Source organism: Somniosus microcephalus, chromosome 13, assembly GCF_052327205.1.
Source record: "Somniosus microcephalus isolate GS21.2 chromosome 13, FLI_Smic_1.0, whole genome shotgun sequence".
NCBI lineage: Eukaryota > Metazoa > Chordata > Chondrichthyes > Squaliformes > Somniosidae > Somniosus > Somniosus microcephalus.
The window spans coordinates 26,644,534-26,660,278 of NC_140999.1; the positions used below are offsets into that span (position 1 = coordinate 26,644,534).

The 15,745-nt window shown below is 45.2% G+C and overlaps 1 protein-coding gene across 1 annotated transcript in view; it reads left to right on the forward strand.

The window, feature by feature from the left end:
• Window positions 1-14,078, forward strand: part of LOC147108157 (PDZ domain-containing protein GIPC1-like) — a 147,296-nt gene extending 133,218 nt beyond the window's left edge. Inside the window, exon 5 of the mRNA XM_086006026.1 lies at window positions 13,927-14,078. Coding sequence (XP_085862152.1) covers window positions 13,927-14,078 — 152 coding nt within the window. The remainder of the gene's footprint in view (window positions 1-13,926) is intronic.
• The last annotated feature ends 1,667 nt before the right edge of the window (window positions 14,079-15,745 follow it).

A 15,745-nucleotide genomic window follows, 5' to 3' on the forward strand; every position in this document is an offset into this window, starting at 1 on the left:
GTTTGGGGGTGGGTGGGTGCCGAACCCGCCTCCACTGTCAGGTGGGAAAAAGTTTGGATTTTCCCCGAATTGCCCAATTAATTCCGGGCGTGTGGGTTCCCCTGGGCCAATTACTCTTTTTGGACTGAAACTCGCCTCTGCTGATGTCACTTCACCCAGAGGGTGGTGGGGGTCTGGAACTCACTGCCTGAATGGGTGGTAGAGGCAGAAACCCTAACCACATTTGAAAAGTACTTGGATGTGCACTTGTGACGCTGTAACCTGCAGGGCTACGGACCAAGAGCTGGGAAGTGGGATTAGGCTGGATAGCTCTTTGTTGGCTGGTGCGGACACGATGGGCCAAAATGGCTTCCTTCCATGCTGTAACTTTCTATGATTCTATGATTCACTTATGCCACTTCATTTCAGGGCTGCTTGCTTCCTTGGCTCATTTCACTGCTGTTTTGTGGATGCTGCACACATTTGCGTTGAGAAGAGATGGCCAACTCCAGAGCCAAGGCTTCCCCGAGGTTCACAGATGAGTCGCTTAGTATTTTGGTCGAGGGGGTAAGAGCTAGCAAGGAGGTGCTCTTCCCCTCATCTGGGATAAAGAAGCCTCCCGTGCACACCAAGGCTGTCTGGGTGCAACTGGTGCGGGATGTCACCTCCAGGTCTGTGTGCAGCAGAACATGGCTGCAGTGCCGCAAGAGGTTCAATGACCTTGTAAGATCAGCCAAAGTGAGTATACCATCAGCTTGACCCTCATTCTGCTCCCCTTCTCCTCTCATCACCAGCACTCTGCATTGTCAACCTCCTCCTACACATCCCACTTTACCCTTACAACCCTTGCACCCTTCACCATCCTTCTCACTCTATGAACACAATCACTTCACTATTCGACTATGCTGCCCTCACACTCCCTATCAATGTTATGCAATGACAAAAACTAACAACACACAGGGAGGGCCCTTGGAAATGGTACCTCACTCCATCTTTGTCTCCTTCTAAGCATCTATGCTCTGGACTCTCTACACTCACTCCATCATTCTCACTCAAACTCCACTTGTCTCCCTCATTGCAGGAAAAGAGAGCCCACAATAAAAGGGAAATGGCGAAGACTGGAGGAGGGCCACCTTCCCTCGCCCATTTGACCCATGCTGAAGAGGCAGCCCTGGAAATCATTGGCGCTGAGGTGGAGGTGGAAGTGGGGGATGGACAGACGGGCGCAGCAGAGTAAGCTGGTGACAGAATAGTTTTGCATCTCTCTCTTTTACATTGCAGAAGTCACTAAAATGGTTGCTGATGTACATTTATAGAATGGCAATTGATCATCTGCGCTATTGCATCCCATACTACCATAACATCTCTAACTCATTCCTTTACTCCCCCACAGGACCATCGACAGACAGCCTCCCCACTGTCCAGGAGGAAGAGCCTGAGGTGGAAGACTCCTCAGAGGAACCTGCAACCTCTGAGGGAGCAGCGTCAGCAGATGTAAACACACCCAGCACCAGCGCAGATACACACACCTCAGTGGGACCTTCGAGATATAGAGTAGTGTTGTCACCTGATGTATCACAGCTCACAAGTGAGCATCAGCAGGTGGTGGAGACAGGGACAGCAGTGGAGAGTCCTCGTCGGAGGTCGCAGGACTCTCTTAGCTCTGCTCAGCTGCATGTCAACCCTGTGCCTCTGGGTCCATCCAGAAGGAGAGCGGTGCTGGAACTCCAGGACCAGGTGCAGGAGTCTCTAGCAGGTTTTGTCTTCAGGGTCACTGTGTGCAGAGGATGGAGGAGTCCAACTCGAATATGAGCAGAACCTTTGTGGAGTCATTGGCGCATGAGTGCATCTCCTCAGAAAGGTTGGCTACCTCCGTGAAAGCGATGTCTACCTCCGTGGTATCGATGGCTGTCTCTGCAGGCAATGGCCACGGCCATGGAGGAGATAAGTCACCAGAGTGTTGAAAACATGGTCAATGTTCAGAATAGACTGACATCTCTGGAGGAGCGATGGCAGCTATTGATCAGAGACACCAAAGCTTCATGGAAGTCCTCAGCAGTAGGACTGCCAGTGCAGACACGGGTCCTCATGGCCCCCCTGATGTGCAGCAAGGTGCTCTCAAGCCACTTGCTACCAATGAGGTGGGGCTGACCCATGAGAGGGATGTTGGTGGCAGAGAACAAGGAAGTGGGGGCTTCTCTCCAAGCGCTCACACTTCCATGCCACTGCGTTGCCCTCGGTCAGAGCCCCACCAGAGTCCTCACACAACTGAGATGGGCATCTCAGCCCCTGCACAGCCGCAGGAGGAGCAGACTTTTGGTGAGCCCTCACAGGCTCGCAAACCCAGAGGACGCCCGCCAAAGGTGTCGCAGCAGGAGCAGCATGAAAGTGAGCAAGGGGCTTCCACTTCTGCTGAAGCCACAGGGGAAGCACCACATAGGAGCATGCATAAGAGGAAGATAAAGCACAAGTAGTCACACAGGCAGTCACTTGGGTGTTTTTTTGTGTTTAATGATTAAATGCCATCCCTTTGTCAATGTATTAAACTCTGGCGATGGCAAACTGTTGGCGTTATGGCCTCTGTAATTTTGGTTTTAGAAGTTCCACATTGAGGCCTCAGCGACACTTGCTTGGTCAGGTTGGTGGTCAGAGTGAGAGGAAGCCAGAGAGTCATGTCCATTGTCTATCTTGTGCTAAGGAGCCAAGCACATGTGCTAGAACGGGCAACCTAAGCAAATCTGGCCAAGATGAGTGCATCCCTTGCATTCCAGCAGCAATGTGCTCGCACTCTGCTGCTGCTGCTGGTTGATGCGCCTCCGCTCGGTCATCATTCTCCTCCTCCTCCTCTTCATTTGAGGAGGCTATGTACTGAGCCACTTGCTCATCAGGAAGCTGCAAGCCACGATGCTGTGCGATGTTGTGCATCGCACAGCAGACCACGACCATTCTGGACACCCTGGCTGCTGAGTACTACAGGGCTCCACCTGATTGGTCAAGGCATCTGAATCGCATCTTCAGCAAGCCGATGGTTTGTTCGATGATGGACCTGGTTGAAATGTGGCTGGCGTTGTAGTGCTCCTCAGCTTTTTTCGATGGCCTCCTGATCAGCGTCATTAGCCACATCTTCAGGGGGTATCCCTTGTCTCCAAGTAGCCATCTGTTAAGTTGGTTTGGTGGATTGAAGAGCGGAGGCACATTAGACTGCCGCAGGATCAACGAGTCATGGGAACTGGCACAGTACCAGCGCAAACATGCAAAATTTCCTTCTTGTGGCTACACACCAGCTGTACATTGAGGGAGTGGAAGCCCTTGTGGTTGACAAAAATAGCTGGGTTATGATGGGGTGCCCTAAGGGCCACATGTGTGCAGTCTATAACACCCTGCACCATTGGCAAGCCTGCCATATTTGTGAATCCAACCGCACACGCGGTTATACTTGCTTCATCAGTTGAAAAGTTGATGTAATTGTGCGCCTTTGCGAAGAGAGCATTGGTAAACTGCATGATGCAACTGTGGGCGGCCGACTGGGAGATGCCGCTGATGTCTGCTGATGATCCCTGGAAGGAGCCTGAAGCAAAAAAGTTGAGTGCGATGGTGACTTTGACAGCCACTGGTAAGGGGTGTCCACCCGCTCCTCTGGGCTCCAGGTGTTGGTGCAGCATTGCGCAGATTTTACAAACTGTCCCGCCTCCAAACCCCCTGCCTCAGGGCTGTGAAAATCGCCCCCTAAGATTCTAGATTTTAGTAAGGCTAACTTTAACGGGATGAGACAGAGACTGACGACAGCAAACTGGTCAAAACTGTTATCGGGTAAAACTACAGATGAACAGTGGGAAGGTGTTCAAAAAAGAAATGAACTTAATTCAGGAGCAATATATACCCCTAAGGGGAAAGAGCTCTGCTTACCAAATAAAACAGCCATGGTTGACAAAAGAGGTGCGAGATAACATAAAACTAAAGGAAAAAGTACATAAAAGTGCAAAGAATAGTGTAAATCCAAGGGACTGGGAGAGATATAAAGAACACCAAAGGAAAACGAAAAAGATAGTAAGAGCTGCAAAAATGACACAAAGATTGATGGTGTAACGTCCGTGTGTAATTGAGACATGGACTGCAGGAGTTGGTTATAACAGGTGTTTACTGAATGGAGACAAAACTGGAACTACTTGTGGTAAACCACTTTTATCGTTCACTATCGTTACACTATAGTTATCACTGTTGTATTGTTATCACTGTTCTCACTGTTGTATCACTATACGAGGTCGCCTCTTGTCGCGCTGTTATACCTGGGCTGACCACCTCCGACTCCGCCCATGGCTCCACCTACCTGCCCAGGTATAAAGGTAGTCGACTGGCTGGTATTCCTCCTTGTTGGACCCGATCACCCACGAGGGTGGGCTCTGTTATTTAGTCAATAAAAACCTTTAGTTACGTTCCTAACTCGTCGCTTTTTATTGGACGAATTGATAGGTATATCACTACTATACAAAGTTACTACACAGGCTTATATACCGGGGTGGTCACTACTGGTACTGCAGTATACAGGGGCTGCAGAATATAGTTCCTTCTTCAAAGTACATACACTACAGATGGCATAAAATTACAAGTAGACAGTGATAGATGAAGTGAGTGGGTGAAACTGTGGCAGATAGATTTCAACACAAGCAAGTGTGAGGTCATTCATTTTGGACCAAAAAAGGATAGATCTGAGTATTATTTAAATGGTGAAAAGCTAGGTGAAAAGTGGAGATCCAAAGAGATTTAGGGGTCCATGTACACAGATCACTAAAATGTAGCAGTCAGGTACAAAATATAATCAAAAAGGCTACTGGAATGTTAGCTTTTATAACTAGAGGGCTCGAATATAAAGGGGAGGAAGTTTTGCTACAGCTATACAAAGCCCTGGTTAGACCATATCTGGAGCACTGTGCACAGTTCTGCGCATCACACACTAGAAAGGATATGTTGACCTTGGAAGGAGTGCAGCACAGATTCACCAGAATGTTACCAAGGCTCCAAGGGTTACATTATGAGGTGAGATTACATAAACTAGGCTTGTATTCCCTGCAATATAAAAGGTTAAGGGGTGATTTGATTGAGGTTCTTAGGATTTTGAAAGGAAATGATAGGGTAGCTAGAGAGAAACGTTTTCTGCTGGTGAGGGAGTTTCGGACAAGGGGCACATAACCTTAAAATCAGAGCCAGGCCATTCAGGAGAGAAGTTAGAAAACACTTCTTCACACAAAGGGTGGTAGACGTGTGGCACTCTCTCTGACAAAAAGCAGTAGATATTAGCTCAATTAATAATTTTAAATCTGAGATCGACGGATTCTTGCTAGATAAGGGTATTAAAGGATATGGAGCCAAGCCAGGTGGATGGAATTAAGAAACAGGTCAGCCATGATGTCATTGAATTGTGGAACAGGCTTGAGGGGCTGAAGGGCCTACTCCTGTTCTTATGTTCCTAACCAATTACAAGTTTAGGATCTGGTCCTAGGTATTCTCACAGGTACAGAATACTATTCACTCCTGTAAGTGGTCTGAGCATCTTGCATTTTGGAGTGCGCTCATACTGCCCAATATCTAACTATTCACTAGCTTACCCCAGGGATGTAAGGTCATCCAAAAATTATATAATATTCCATCATAATTGCTTCTTAGTAAGTTTATCTAATGCCCTCTGGTTGAAACTGAGTCCAACAGAATACTTTGTTTTAGGCTGTATCATGGTTATTTTAATCTCACCAAAATTACATCAAAATACTGGAGAGACTGGATAAGCTGGGGTTCTCCTTAGAGCAGAGAAGGTTAACAGGAGATTAGATAGAGGTGTTCAAAATCATGAATCGTTTTGTTAGTATAGTAATCTGGGATGTTATGATTAAGGTTATCCACCAGGTGGTGCTGTAGCCAATGCTGCTGCTAAGGTCAGAGGTTTGCTTCCTGTTACGGTCAGAGGTTTGCTTCCTGTCAAGGTCGGCAAAGGTGAAATGCCAGGATGCAGGCATGATGTTTGTTACTCTGTTTGTTAATAAAGTACTCGTGCTAATTCTACGATATCGCCTCTTCGAGTCCTTGTCTCACTACATGGATTTATCACATTTGGCGACGAGGTAAAACAGGACCCTGGATAAAGAAGAGAAGTCTGCCAGGACGTTTAAACAACAAAATCATGAGCTGCAGTTAGCTACCAGTTGGAAGAGAGCATGGCTGCCACGGTAGGAACGGTTTCCGCTTTTGATAGTCAAGCACAAACCTGGGAGGAATACTGTGAAGTGTTGGGTTATTTTTTCAAAGCAAATGAAATAAATGATGCCAGAAAAAGGAAAGCCATTCTGCTTAGTTCAGTGGGAAGCCAAACCTACAGTTTGATGAAGAATCTGCTCAGTCCTGAAAAGCCTGGAGACAAATCATTTGTTGAATTAGTGGCTTTGCTAAAAGAACATTTCAACCCTAAGCCTAGTGAGATTGTACAGCGGTTCAAGTTTAATTGAAGGAACAGCAAAGAGGAAGAGAGCGTAATGGATTATGTAGCGGTGTTGCGTAAATTAGCACAAGACTGCAATTATGGGAACAACCTGAAGGAAATGCTGTGAGATAGGCTAGTTTGCGGAATTATGGACGACCGAATGCAGCGTAGATTATTATCCGAGACTGGGCTTACTTATGAAAAAGCATTGGAACTTGCTCAAGCCATAGAGACAGTGAACCGAGATGTAAAAGAAATACAGGGTTCAGACAGGGCTAATGCTACGCAAGTTGCAGGTCAGGTTGTTGTGCACAAGTTGAACATGTGTCAGAAACCACAATGTGAGCATGTGAAGGCATGTTATAGATGCAAGGGCGATCACCTGGCGAGTGAATGCCGGTTTCTGGAGGAAAAGTGCTACAAGTGTGGGAAACAAGGACACATAAAATGAGCTTGCAGGGCGAAATCACCTGTGGAGGAATCCAAGCCAAAAGGGGGAGGACAGCAAAACCAAGGGAGAGAAGTGAAAAAACATGGAGCACACCACATCAGCGGGGAAGCTGAGGAAGAAGAGGACTTGTTCATAATGTATAGCATGTTAGAGAACATTCCAAAAGTGGCTCTTATCACATTGCAACTGACAGTAAATGACTCTAAGGTGAACTTTGAAGTGGATACAGGGTGCGGCGTGACCATAATGAACAAGGCAGAGTACTCAAAATTGTGGAACCGTGCAAAAGTTCCACAGTTAAAGCCTTGCTCCCTGCATCTTAAAACATATACAGGTGAACGAGTAGCGACATTAGGTACAGCTAAGGTAACTGTGCAACACAGGGACACAGTGGAACAGCTACCTGTAGTTATAGTATCGGGTACTGGACCAAACCTGTTAGGTCGGGGCTGGATGAAAGAACTTAAATTAGACTGGGGAGCAGTACATCAAATAGATGCGGGCAACCAGTTGACTTTGCAAGAAGTGCTGAGTGAACATGAGAATGTGTTCAAGGAGGAACTTAGCACATTTGATGGCCCCGCAGCTAAGATTTATGTAGACAAGGAGGCACCGCCAAGGTTTTTTAAACAACGACCTGTGCCTTATGCCATGAAGCCAAAGGCAGAGGCTGAGCTTGACCGTCTATTGAGAGAGAACATACTGGAGCCAGTGAAATATTCGGAATGGGCAGCTCCCATAGTACCTGTTTTAAAACTGGACAATTCGGTAAGACTCTGTGGAGACTATAAATTGACAGTCAACCGGGTGTCCAAACTAGAGCAGTATCCGATTCCCAAAACAGAGGATCTCTTTGCAAACCTGGCTGGAGGAAAGAAATTCACAAAGTTGTATATGAGTCATGCCTACTTGCAGATTACACTGGATGATGAATCAAAGAAGTATGTCACCATAAATACACACAAGGGCTTGTTTACATATAACTGCTTACCGTTTGGTGTCTCATCTAGTCCAGCTATCTTCCAGAGGACAATCGAAGGTGTACTGCAAGGGATTCCACATGTTTCCATCTATCTGGATGACATTCTGGTGATGGGAAGAACTGACCAGGGGCATCTGAGCACTCTGAGAGAGGTACTACAGAGATTGGAGAGGGCAGGGTTCCGGCTCAAGAGGAGTAAGTGCACTTTCCTGGGGAATGAGGCAGTGTTCCTGGGACACAGAGTGGACGCCACCAGGCTCCATCCACTCAAGGAGAAGGTACAAGCACTGCAGGACGCCCCTGCTCCTACAAATGTGGCTGAGTTAAAAGCTTACCTGGGACTGCTGAACTATTATAACAGGTTTTTACCAAACTTGTCAACTGTGTTAGCACCTCTTCACAAACTACTGCACAAGGAGACACAGTGGCAGTGGGGAGAGGAGCAGGGGGTTTCATTTGAACAGTCCAAGAAACTGATGCTGTCGTTGGATGTGCTGGTTCACTACAATGCAGAGAAAGACATCATTCTCTCTTGTGATGCTTCACCTTATGGGGTGGGGGCAGTTCTTTCACACTGCATGGAAGATGGAACTGAAAGACCAATAGGGTTTATGTCCCGAACTCTAACACCAGCGGGAAAAAACTATTCCCAGTTAGACAAAGAGGGGTTAGCAGTAATGTTTGGGTTACAGAGGTTCCACAAGTACATATATGGCAGGAAGTTCACCATATGCACCGATCATAAACCTCTTCTCTCTCTTTTCAATGAAATGAAAGCAGTTCCACAGATGGTGTCACCCCTGATCCAGAGGTGGGCAGTGATGTTGAGGGCATATGAGTATGTCATTGTCTACAAGGCGGGCAAGTACCATGGGAACGCAGATGCCTTGAGCCATCTTCCACTGCCAGGCACACCTATCCGTGCAGCTCCAGAGGACAGAGTTTTGATGTTGGAGGACACTGACACGGCACTTGTGACTGCAGAGCAAGTAAGAACATGGACAGGTAAAGATCCAGTACTGTCTAGAGTTCAAGAATATGTGCTGAGGGGATGGCCACAGCATCCGGAAGGGGCTGACTTCACACCCTACAGTGTCAGGAAAACAGAGCTGAGTGTGCAGGATGGTTGCGTGTTGTGGGAAGCACGAGTGATTATTCCACAGCCAGCACGACAGTCTATCCTAGAGCAACTACATCAGTGTCATCCTGGGGTCTCGCGTATAAAAGCCTTGGATAGGAGTTATTTGTGGTGGCCAAAGCTAGATGAGGAGATAGAAAATCTAGTCAAGACATGCAGCACTTGTCAGGAACACCGGAAGGCACCAGCAGCGGCTCCTCTCCACCCCTGGGAGTGGCCGGATAAACCATGGAGAAGATTGCACTTAGATTATGCGGGTCCATTCATGGGGAAGATGTTCCTCATAATCATTGATGCACATTCCAAATGGATGGATGTTTATCCTGTAAATTCTGCTTCCGCCACTACTACTATAGACTGCCTGCATTGGAGCTTCAGTAATCAAGGGCTACTGGAGATCATGGTGAGTGACAATGCCACTTGTTTTGTGAGTACAGAGACAAAAGAGTCCTTGCGAAAAAATGGCATAGTGCAGGTGACCTCGGCTCCATATCATCCGTCCTCGAATGGACTTGCGGAGAGAGCCGTACAAACATTTAAGGAGATGATGAAAAAAAGTGCAGAAGGGAGTTTAGCAGCCAAAGTGTCACGGGTTCTGTTCAGCTACAGAATAACACCTCAATCCACCACAGGACTCTCTCCTGCTGAGATGTTATTAGGTCGTTGACTACGCTCCACTCTTGACCTTGTCCACCCAGACCTAAAAAGGAAAATGGAAAACAGACAAAACAAACAAAAAGAGAACCATGACAAAAGAACAAAGAGCCGAAGTTTTGGAGAAGGAGATGCGGTCCTTTCCAGGAATTTCAGTTATGGACCAAAGTGGATTCCTGGCTTCAGACTCAATGACAGGTCCAGTATCATACAAGGTCATGTTGGGAGATGGTAGGGTAGTACGCAGACATGTAGATCAGATACTTCCCAGACAAGGGGAAATTGAAATGAAGGTTCCAGATGCAATGACTGAAGACAGGATTGCCCCCAGTTATCCAAGTGCATTTGTGGTGCCACCATCCAGGGACAGAGAGAATTCCACAGGAACCTATTCGTCAAGAGGAAACCATCGTTGCAGAGTCAGATACTCTAAGCACTGCTCAGGAGCAGCTGGTGGCTTCACCACAAACAAGCAGGGACTTTACTGTTAGACGTTCACAAAGGGCTCGCAAGCCACCAGAGAGATTGATACTGAACTGTCAGATTTGTCAAGTATGGAACATGATGAATGGAGACTCCTTATGTGACCCTCAGGAATGGTTGTTTGTTAAGAAATTCATACTGAAATCTTAAGGGGGGAGGGATATAGTAATCTGGGATGTTATGATTAAGGTTATCCACCAGGTGGTGCTATAGCCAATGCTGCTGCTAAGGTCAGAGGTTTGCTTCCTGTTAAGGTCAGAGGTTTGCTTCCTGTCAAGGTCAGCAAAGGTGGAATGCTAGGATGCAGGAATGATGTTTGTTACTCTGTTAATAAAGTACTTGTGCTAATTCTACGATATCGCCTCTTCGAGTCCTTGTCTCACTACATGGATTTATCACAGTTAGAATAAATAAAGAGAAACTGCTTCCAGTGACAGAAGGATTGGTAACCAGAAGACACAGATTTAAGGTGATTGGTAAAGAATCAGAGGCGACACGAGGAAACATTTTTTATACAGAGAGTTGTTGTGATCTAGAATGCACTGCTTGAAAGGGTGGCGGAAGCAGATTCAGTAGTAACATTCAAAAGAGAATTGGATAAATATTTGAAGGGAAAAAATTTACTGAGCTATAGGGAAAGAGTAGAGGAGTGGGATTATTTGGATAGCTCTACCAAAGAGCCAGCACAGGTACAATGGGCTGAATGGCCTGCTTCTGTGCTGTATCATTCTATGATTCTATACTGGTAGAACAACATAACTAAAGAAAGACATGTTTTGTCTCGTTAATTGCTGGCTGATGCACAGAGAAAAGCCCGGACAGTTTTCCCACAGCCTATAACGTCTAGCTGTCGACTGATCCACACTTTACCATATTAGGAATCATCAATCCTCAAATTCTTTCAGTCCCTGCCTCAGTCGGAGCAACTTTTAAAAGATGAGAAATAACTGTCAGCTAGCCACTTTTCTTCTTTTATTTTCAGGGGAACTGAAAGCTGAGTTCGAGGCCGACTGTTTATGGGCATGCAGCAAATGCAATTGTTCACAAAGGGGAAAAAGTTGCTCATGAACCAAGTAGTTCCCCAACATTCTGAAAGAAAAACTACCGGTTAAAATAGTTTGGATTGGGGTTAAGCAAAAATAAGAATGAATTGGGACAAATTTGGATAGAATAATCCTAACTTTGGCCCGATTTTAGTTCAAGCTTAAGCTCTTTTTTACAGGATGGTGGGATGCCTGCACGGTGAGACATTTTTCCTATTTATTTCCATTCTGCACACTGTAGGGTGTGCAGAAGGCTGTCTCCATAAACTAGACTTTGTGCTCATTCATAACCATTGGGCACAACAATTTTGGATTACATGGGCGTTACAACTGAAGGAGAGTGATTTCTAACATGTAGGTACTAAACAATATCTATTTACATGCTGTCCTTTAATGTTAGTTCGCCAATAATCATATTTCTGTGGTGATCCAGTAGCTAAGGATTCCTTCTCTATGGCGGTGATTCCTTAACTGCACAGTGTAATCAGTTCGTCTGATTCCCAGGCATAATATGATGATCTGTGTGACACAGTGGTGGTCCATATCTTTGTTTTCCTGATAGTATAGTGGTGCTCTATGGGTCTGCGTTCCTTCTTGCTGCATTCTCAGCTGGTAGTAATTTTCCCAGCATTGGATGTCTCTGAATGGCCCCCAGGTCTGAAACACTTCTTGGACCCACTCCAGAAAATAACACAGGCAACCCCCTTAAATCTAAATCACCAAACCAGATGGCTCAGACAGGGAGAGGAAAAGAGTTCAATGAAGCCAGAAATATTCCACAGAAATGAGGATATCTCCACTGTGGTTGGGAGTATTATAGTAATTAGAGAGCTGGCTAAGAAGTATTAAAGAAATAAGAAAGACCTTGAATTTATATAGTGCCTTTCACAACCTCAGCATGTCCCAAAGCGCTTTACAGCCAATGAAGTACTTTTGAAGTGTAATGTAAGAAACGTGCACAGCAAGGTTCCACAAACAGCAATGTGATAATGATGAGAAAATCTGTTTTAGTACTTGGATGACCCCGAGCTTCCGGTCACCTGTCATTTTAATTCACCGCCCCATTCCCACTCAGACCTCACCGTACTCGGGCTCTTGCATTATTCCACGGAAGCTCAGTGTAAGCTCGAGGAACCGCACCTCATCTTCCGATTAGGCACTTTACAGCCTTCTGGACTCAATATCGAGTTCAACAATTTCAGATTATAATCTTGGCCCCCATTACATTTTTACTTATATTTTTTATCCACACCTTTCTTTTGGCTCTCCCCCCTTTTTCTTTCTCCCACATGGCAGCTGTCTCCCATTCTGCCAGCGCATTTCGCATCTAATCTAGAACCGTCTTTTGTCTTCACTAGTCCTATCACCACCTCGTCTGGTTTTGAATACCTCTCAATGTCTCTTCACTTCTCTTTTGTTCTTTCCCAGCCCCCAAACTGGCCTTTTAATCTGTTTCACTTCCTGAGCTTTTTCAGTCTTGACAAAGGGTTTCGACCTGAAACGTTGACTCTATTTCTCTCTCCACGGATGTTGCCTGACCTGCTGAGTTTTTCCAGCATTTTCACAGAATCACAGAATCACAGAAACCTCACAGTGCAGATAGAGGCCATTTCGGCCCATCGAGCCTGCACCGATACATATCCCACCCGATCCCCGTAACCCCTACATCAACACATATCCCACCCTATCTCCGTAACCCCACGTATTTAATCCCCCTAACACTAAGGGTCAATTTATCATAGCCAATCAACCTAACCCGCACATCTTTGGACTGTGGGAGGAAACTGGAGCACCCGGAGGAAACCCACGCAAACACAGGGAGAATGTGCAAACTCCACATAGACAGTCACCCGAGGCCGGATTCGAACCCGGGTCCCTGGCGCTGTGAGGCAACAGTGCTAACCACTATGCCACCGTTCTGTTGTTATTTCTGTTTTAGTACTGTTGGTTGTGCGATTAGTTATGTCCAGGACACCGGGGAGAACTCCCTGCTCTTCTTCAAATAGTGCCATGGGATCTTTTACCTCCAACTGAGAGGGGTGACAGCACCTTGGTTTAATGTCAAATCTGAAAGACGGCACCTCTGATGGTGCAGCACTCCCTCAGTATTGCACTGAAATATCAGGCTAGATTTTGTGTTTAAGTCTCTGGAGTGGGACTGCTACCAACTGAGCCACAGCTGAGGGTAGCAGTGTGAACAGTTAACAGAAACGACTTTGGGTGATGCTCGTATCTACTGTTAATTCAGCTCTGCTATTCCAAAATAACACAAGAGCTCATCATTCTTTTAACTTGATTCTTAAAAAGAATATTGATAATATTAGGAAAGCCAGCATCGTACTGTGTTCAATTCCGTGGAATCCTGTCTTAATGACAATTTTCACATAACGTTTTGGCACTCTATATTGCCTGTCTCACCTCTGCTACTGATTGCCCATCTAATGCAACCAGTTTAAAACTAAATGTTCAACATGTACATGGGTGTACACTAGTGTGAATATTAGGTAATATTTTTAAATTTCCTTTACAGTTTTATTATTTTAAATATAATCAAAAAAAGCTTAAGTACATTTATTTTTGGACTGCTAATACTTTGTAATGGACTCCTCTTCAGTAAGTTTGAGTTTCTGAGTGTTTAGAGAAGATCCGTTAAATGTAAGAGGAGTCCCTTTGCATCCGCACTATGGAACAAGAGTCACCCACTGTCTTCATTCTTTTTCTTTCCAGCTGCAACAATGGTGGAAACTGGAAAAGACAAGAAGAATCCAGATGAGTTTGCAGAAGCATTGGACTCAGTCCTTGGTGATTTCGCATTTCCAGATGAATTTGTGTTTGATGTTTGGGGAGCAATAGGAGATGCCAAGAATGGTCGAATCTAGCATAATTAGTACTTTCTGTGTGAAATTCATCCAACTATGGCTATAGTTTAACTCCTTGACTTTTCATTTTTTTCAAAAGAAGGTAAGTTTAATAAAACTAGCTTAATGCTAGCTAATATCTAGACCATTATTACCATACATAAATAGCAATGGAAAAGAAATGGAAGTACACTGTTAGTAAATACGCATTAGAAAATTTCTGAGTAAGAATAAACACTTGAATTAGCATTTTTTTAGTGACAATGAATCATATTTCATAATTAAGATTAAATAAGATTGAACTGCTTGACGTGATACCGCCTGTTTGTGCCCTACCACCCAACATGAATTTCTATCCCACTTAATCTTCTTTCTTTAATGTTTGTATATAGGACAGAACATAAGTTGCTGATAGTGGATAACATGGCAATATTTGATACCCATTAGATTTCAAAACTGATTTTTGTCTGATTTAAAGAGCAGCTTCACCTGATCAAGTCATGGTTAAAGTAAGAAGTTGCTTAAAATAATAGCCTAATTTCATCTGGCATGGCTCTACAAAGTTACTTGCACGAAAGACTTCACATGGATTTTGTACTTTTGAAGTCTACAATAAGTCCATATTGTTTTTCTTCATTTATAATGATGCAATTGTGGACCGAAAATCCTATTGGCAAAGATTAGTTACAGTGAGTCATTTACTACAGGAGATATCATACTCCTGATCTTTATCATACTTTGATGAAAACAGTATTGTTATTTTTTTACCCTTCAAAAATCAAGTGGATATTCTCCTCCGTTTGTAAGTTTAATGAAAACATATTTTCCTAAATTATTAACAAAAACCAATGAACCAATGTCATTTCCATTAACATCTGTATAGAAAAATCCGCAACAATACGCAAAGCTGACTGGTCCTTCGAGAGTCCGAGCCTAGCATAACTGTCCCGCTCTAGCCAGTTTTGATACTAACAGCAAGCTGATCGTCTCAATCTGTAGGAGGACCTGTTGCTATTCTGACAGGTGACAGGTGACAATGAGACTCTTATTTTGAACAAAGCGTCAATGTTACACCTACGATGCAGTAAATCTTTTAAAGACACTGAGAAACTTTCAAAAAATCTCAAAAATGTAATCAAATCATAACTTTTTAAATTCCAGCTGTTGCTAAGGAATCTTATGCATAAAATATCTGGGCCTAGAAATTCAGTATAGCCACTTTTGGGGCAGTAAAGTCGGGCGGGCGCTAAAGTTAGCGCCCGCCGGAAAGTGGAGGCCACTTTGCCGATATTCAGTAGCTTTGGCCAAGGAGTTTGGGCGAGCGCTGAAACTGGCGTTGCACCCCTATCTTTAGGCGCTAAGCCGGCGGTGCAGAGTGATAACGCCAAGGCCGGGCGCAGCGCAGGTGCGGTCATGTTTTGATTGACAGCAGACACCCTGACGCCGGCCAGCTCTTAAAGGGGGAAGGGTCGACTTGGTCTGCTGCCACGCCCTGGATAGTGGAGCCCTCCAGCTAGGCCTGAACACTGCAGCTGGACCCAAATAGCGCCTGAAGCCATGCAGAAGGCCCGTGAACAAGCGCAGCGCTTCTCAGAGCATGCTTTGAGGGTGCTGCTTAGGGGTTTGGAGAAGGAAAGAGATATCTTGTGCCCGGACAGTGGCAAGAAGGCTCCCAAGAGGCTGTACAG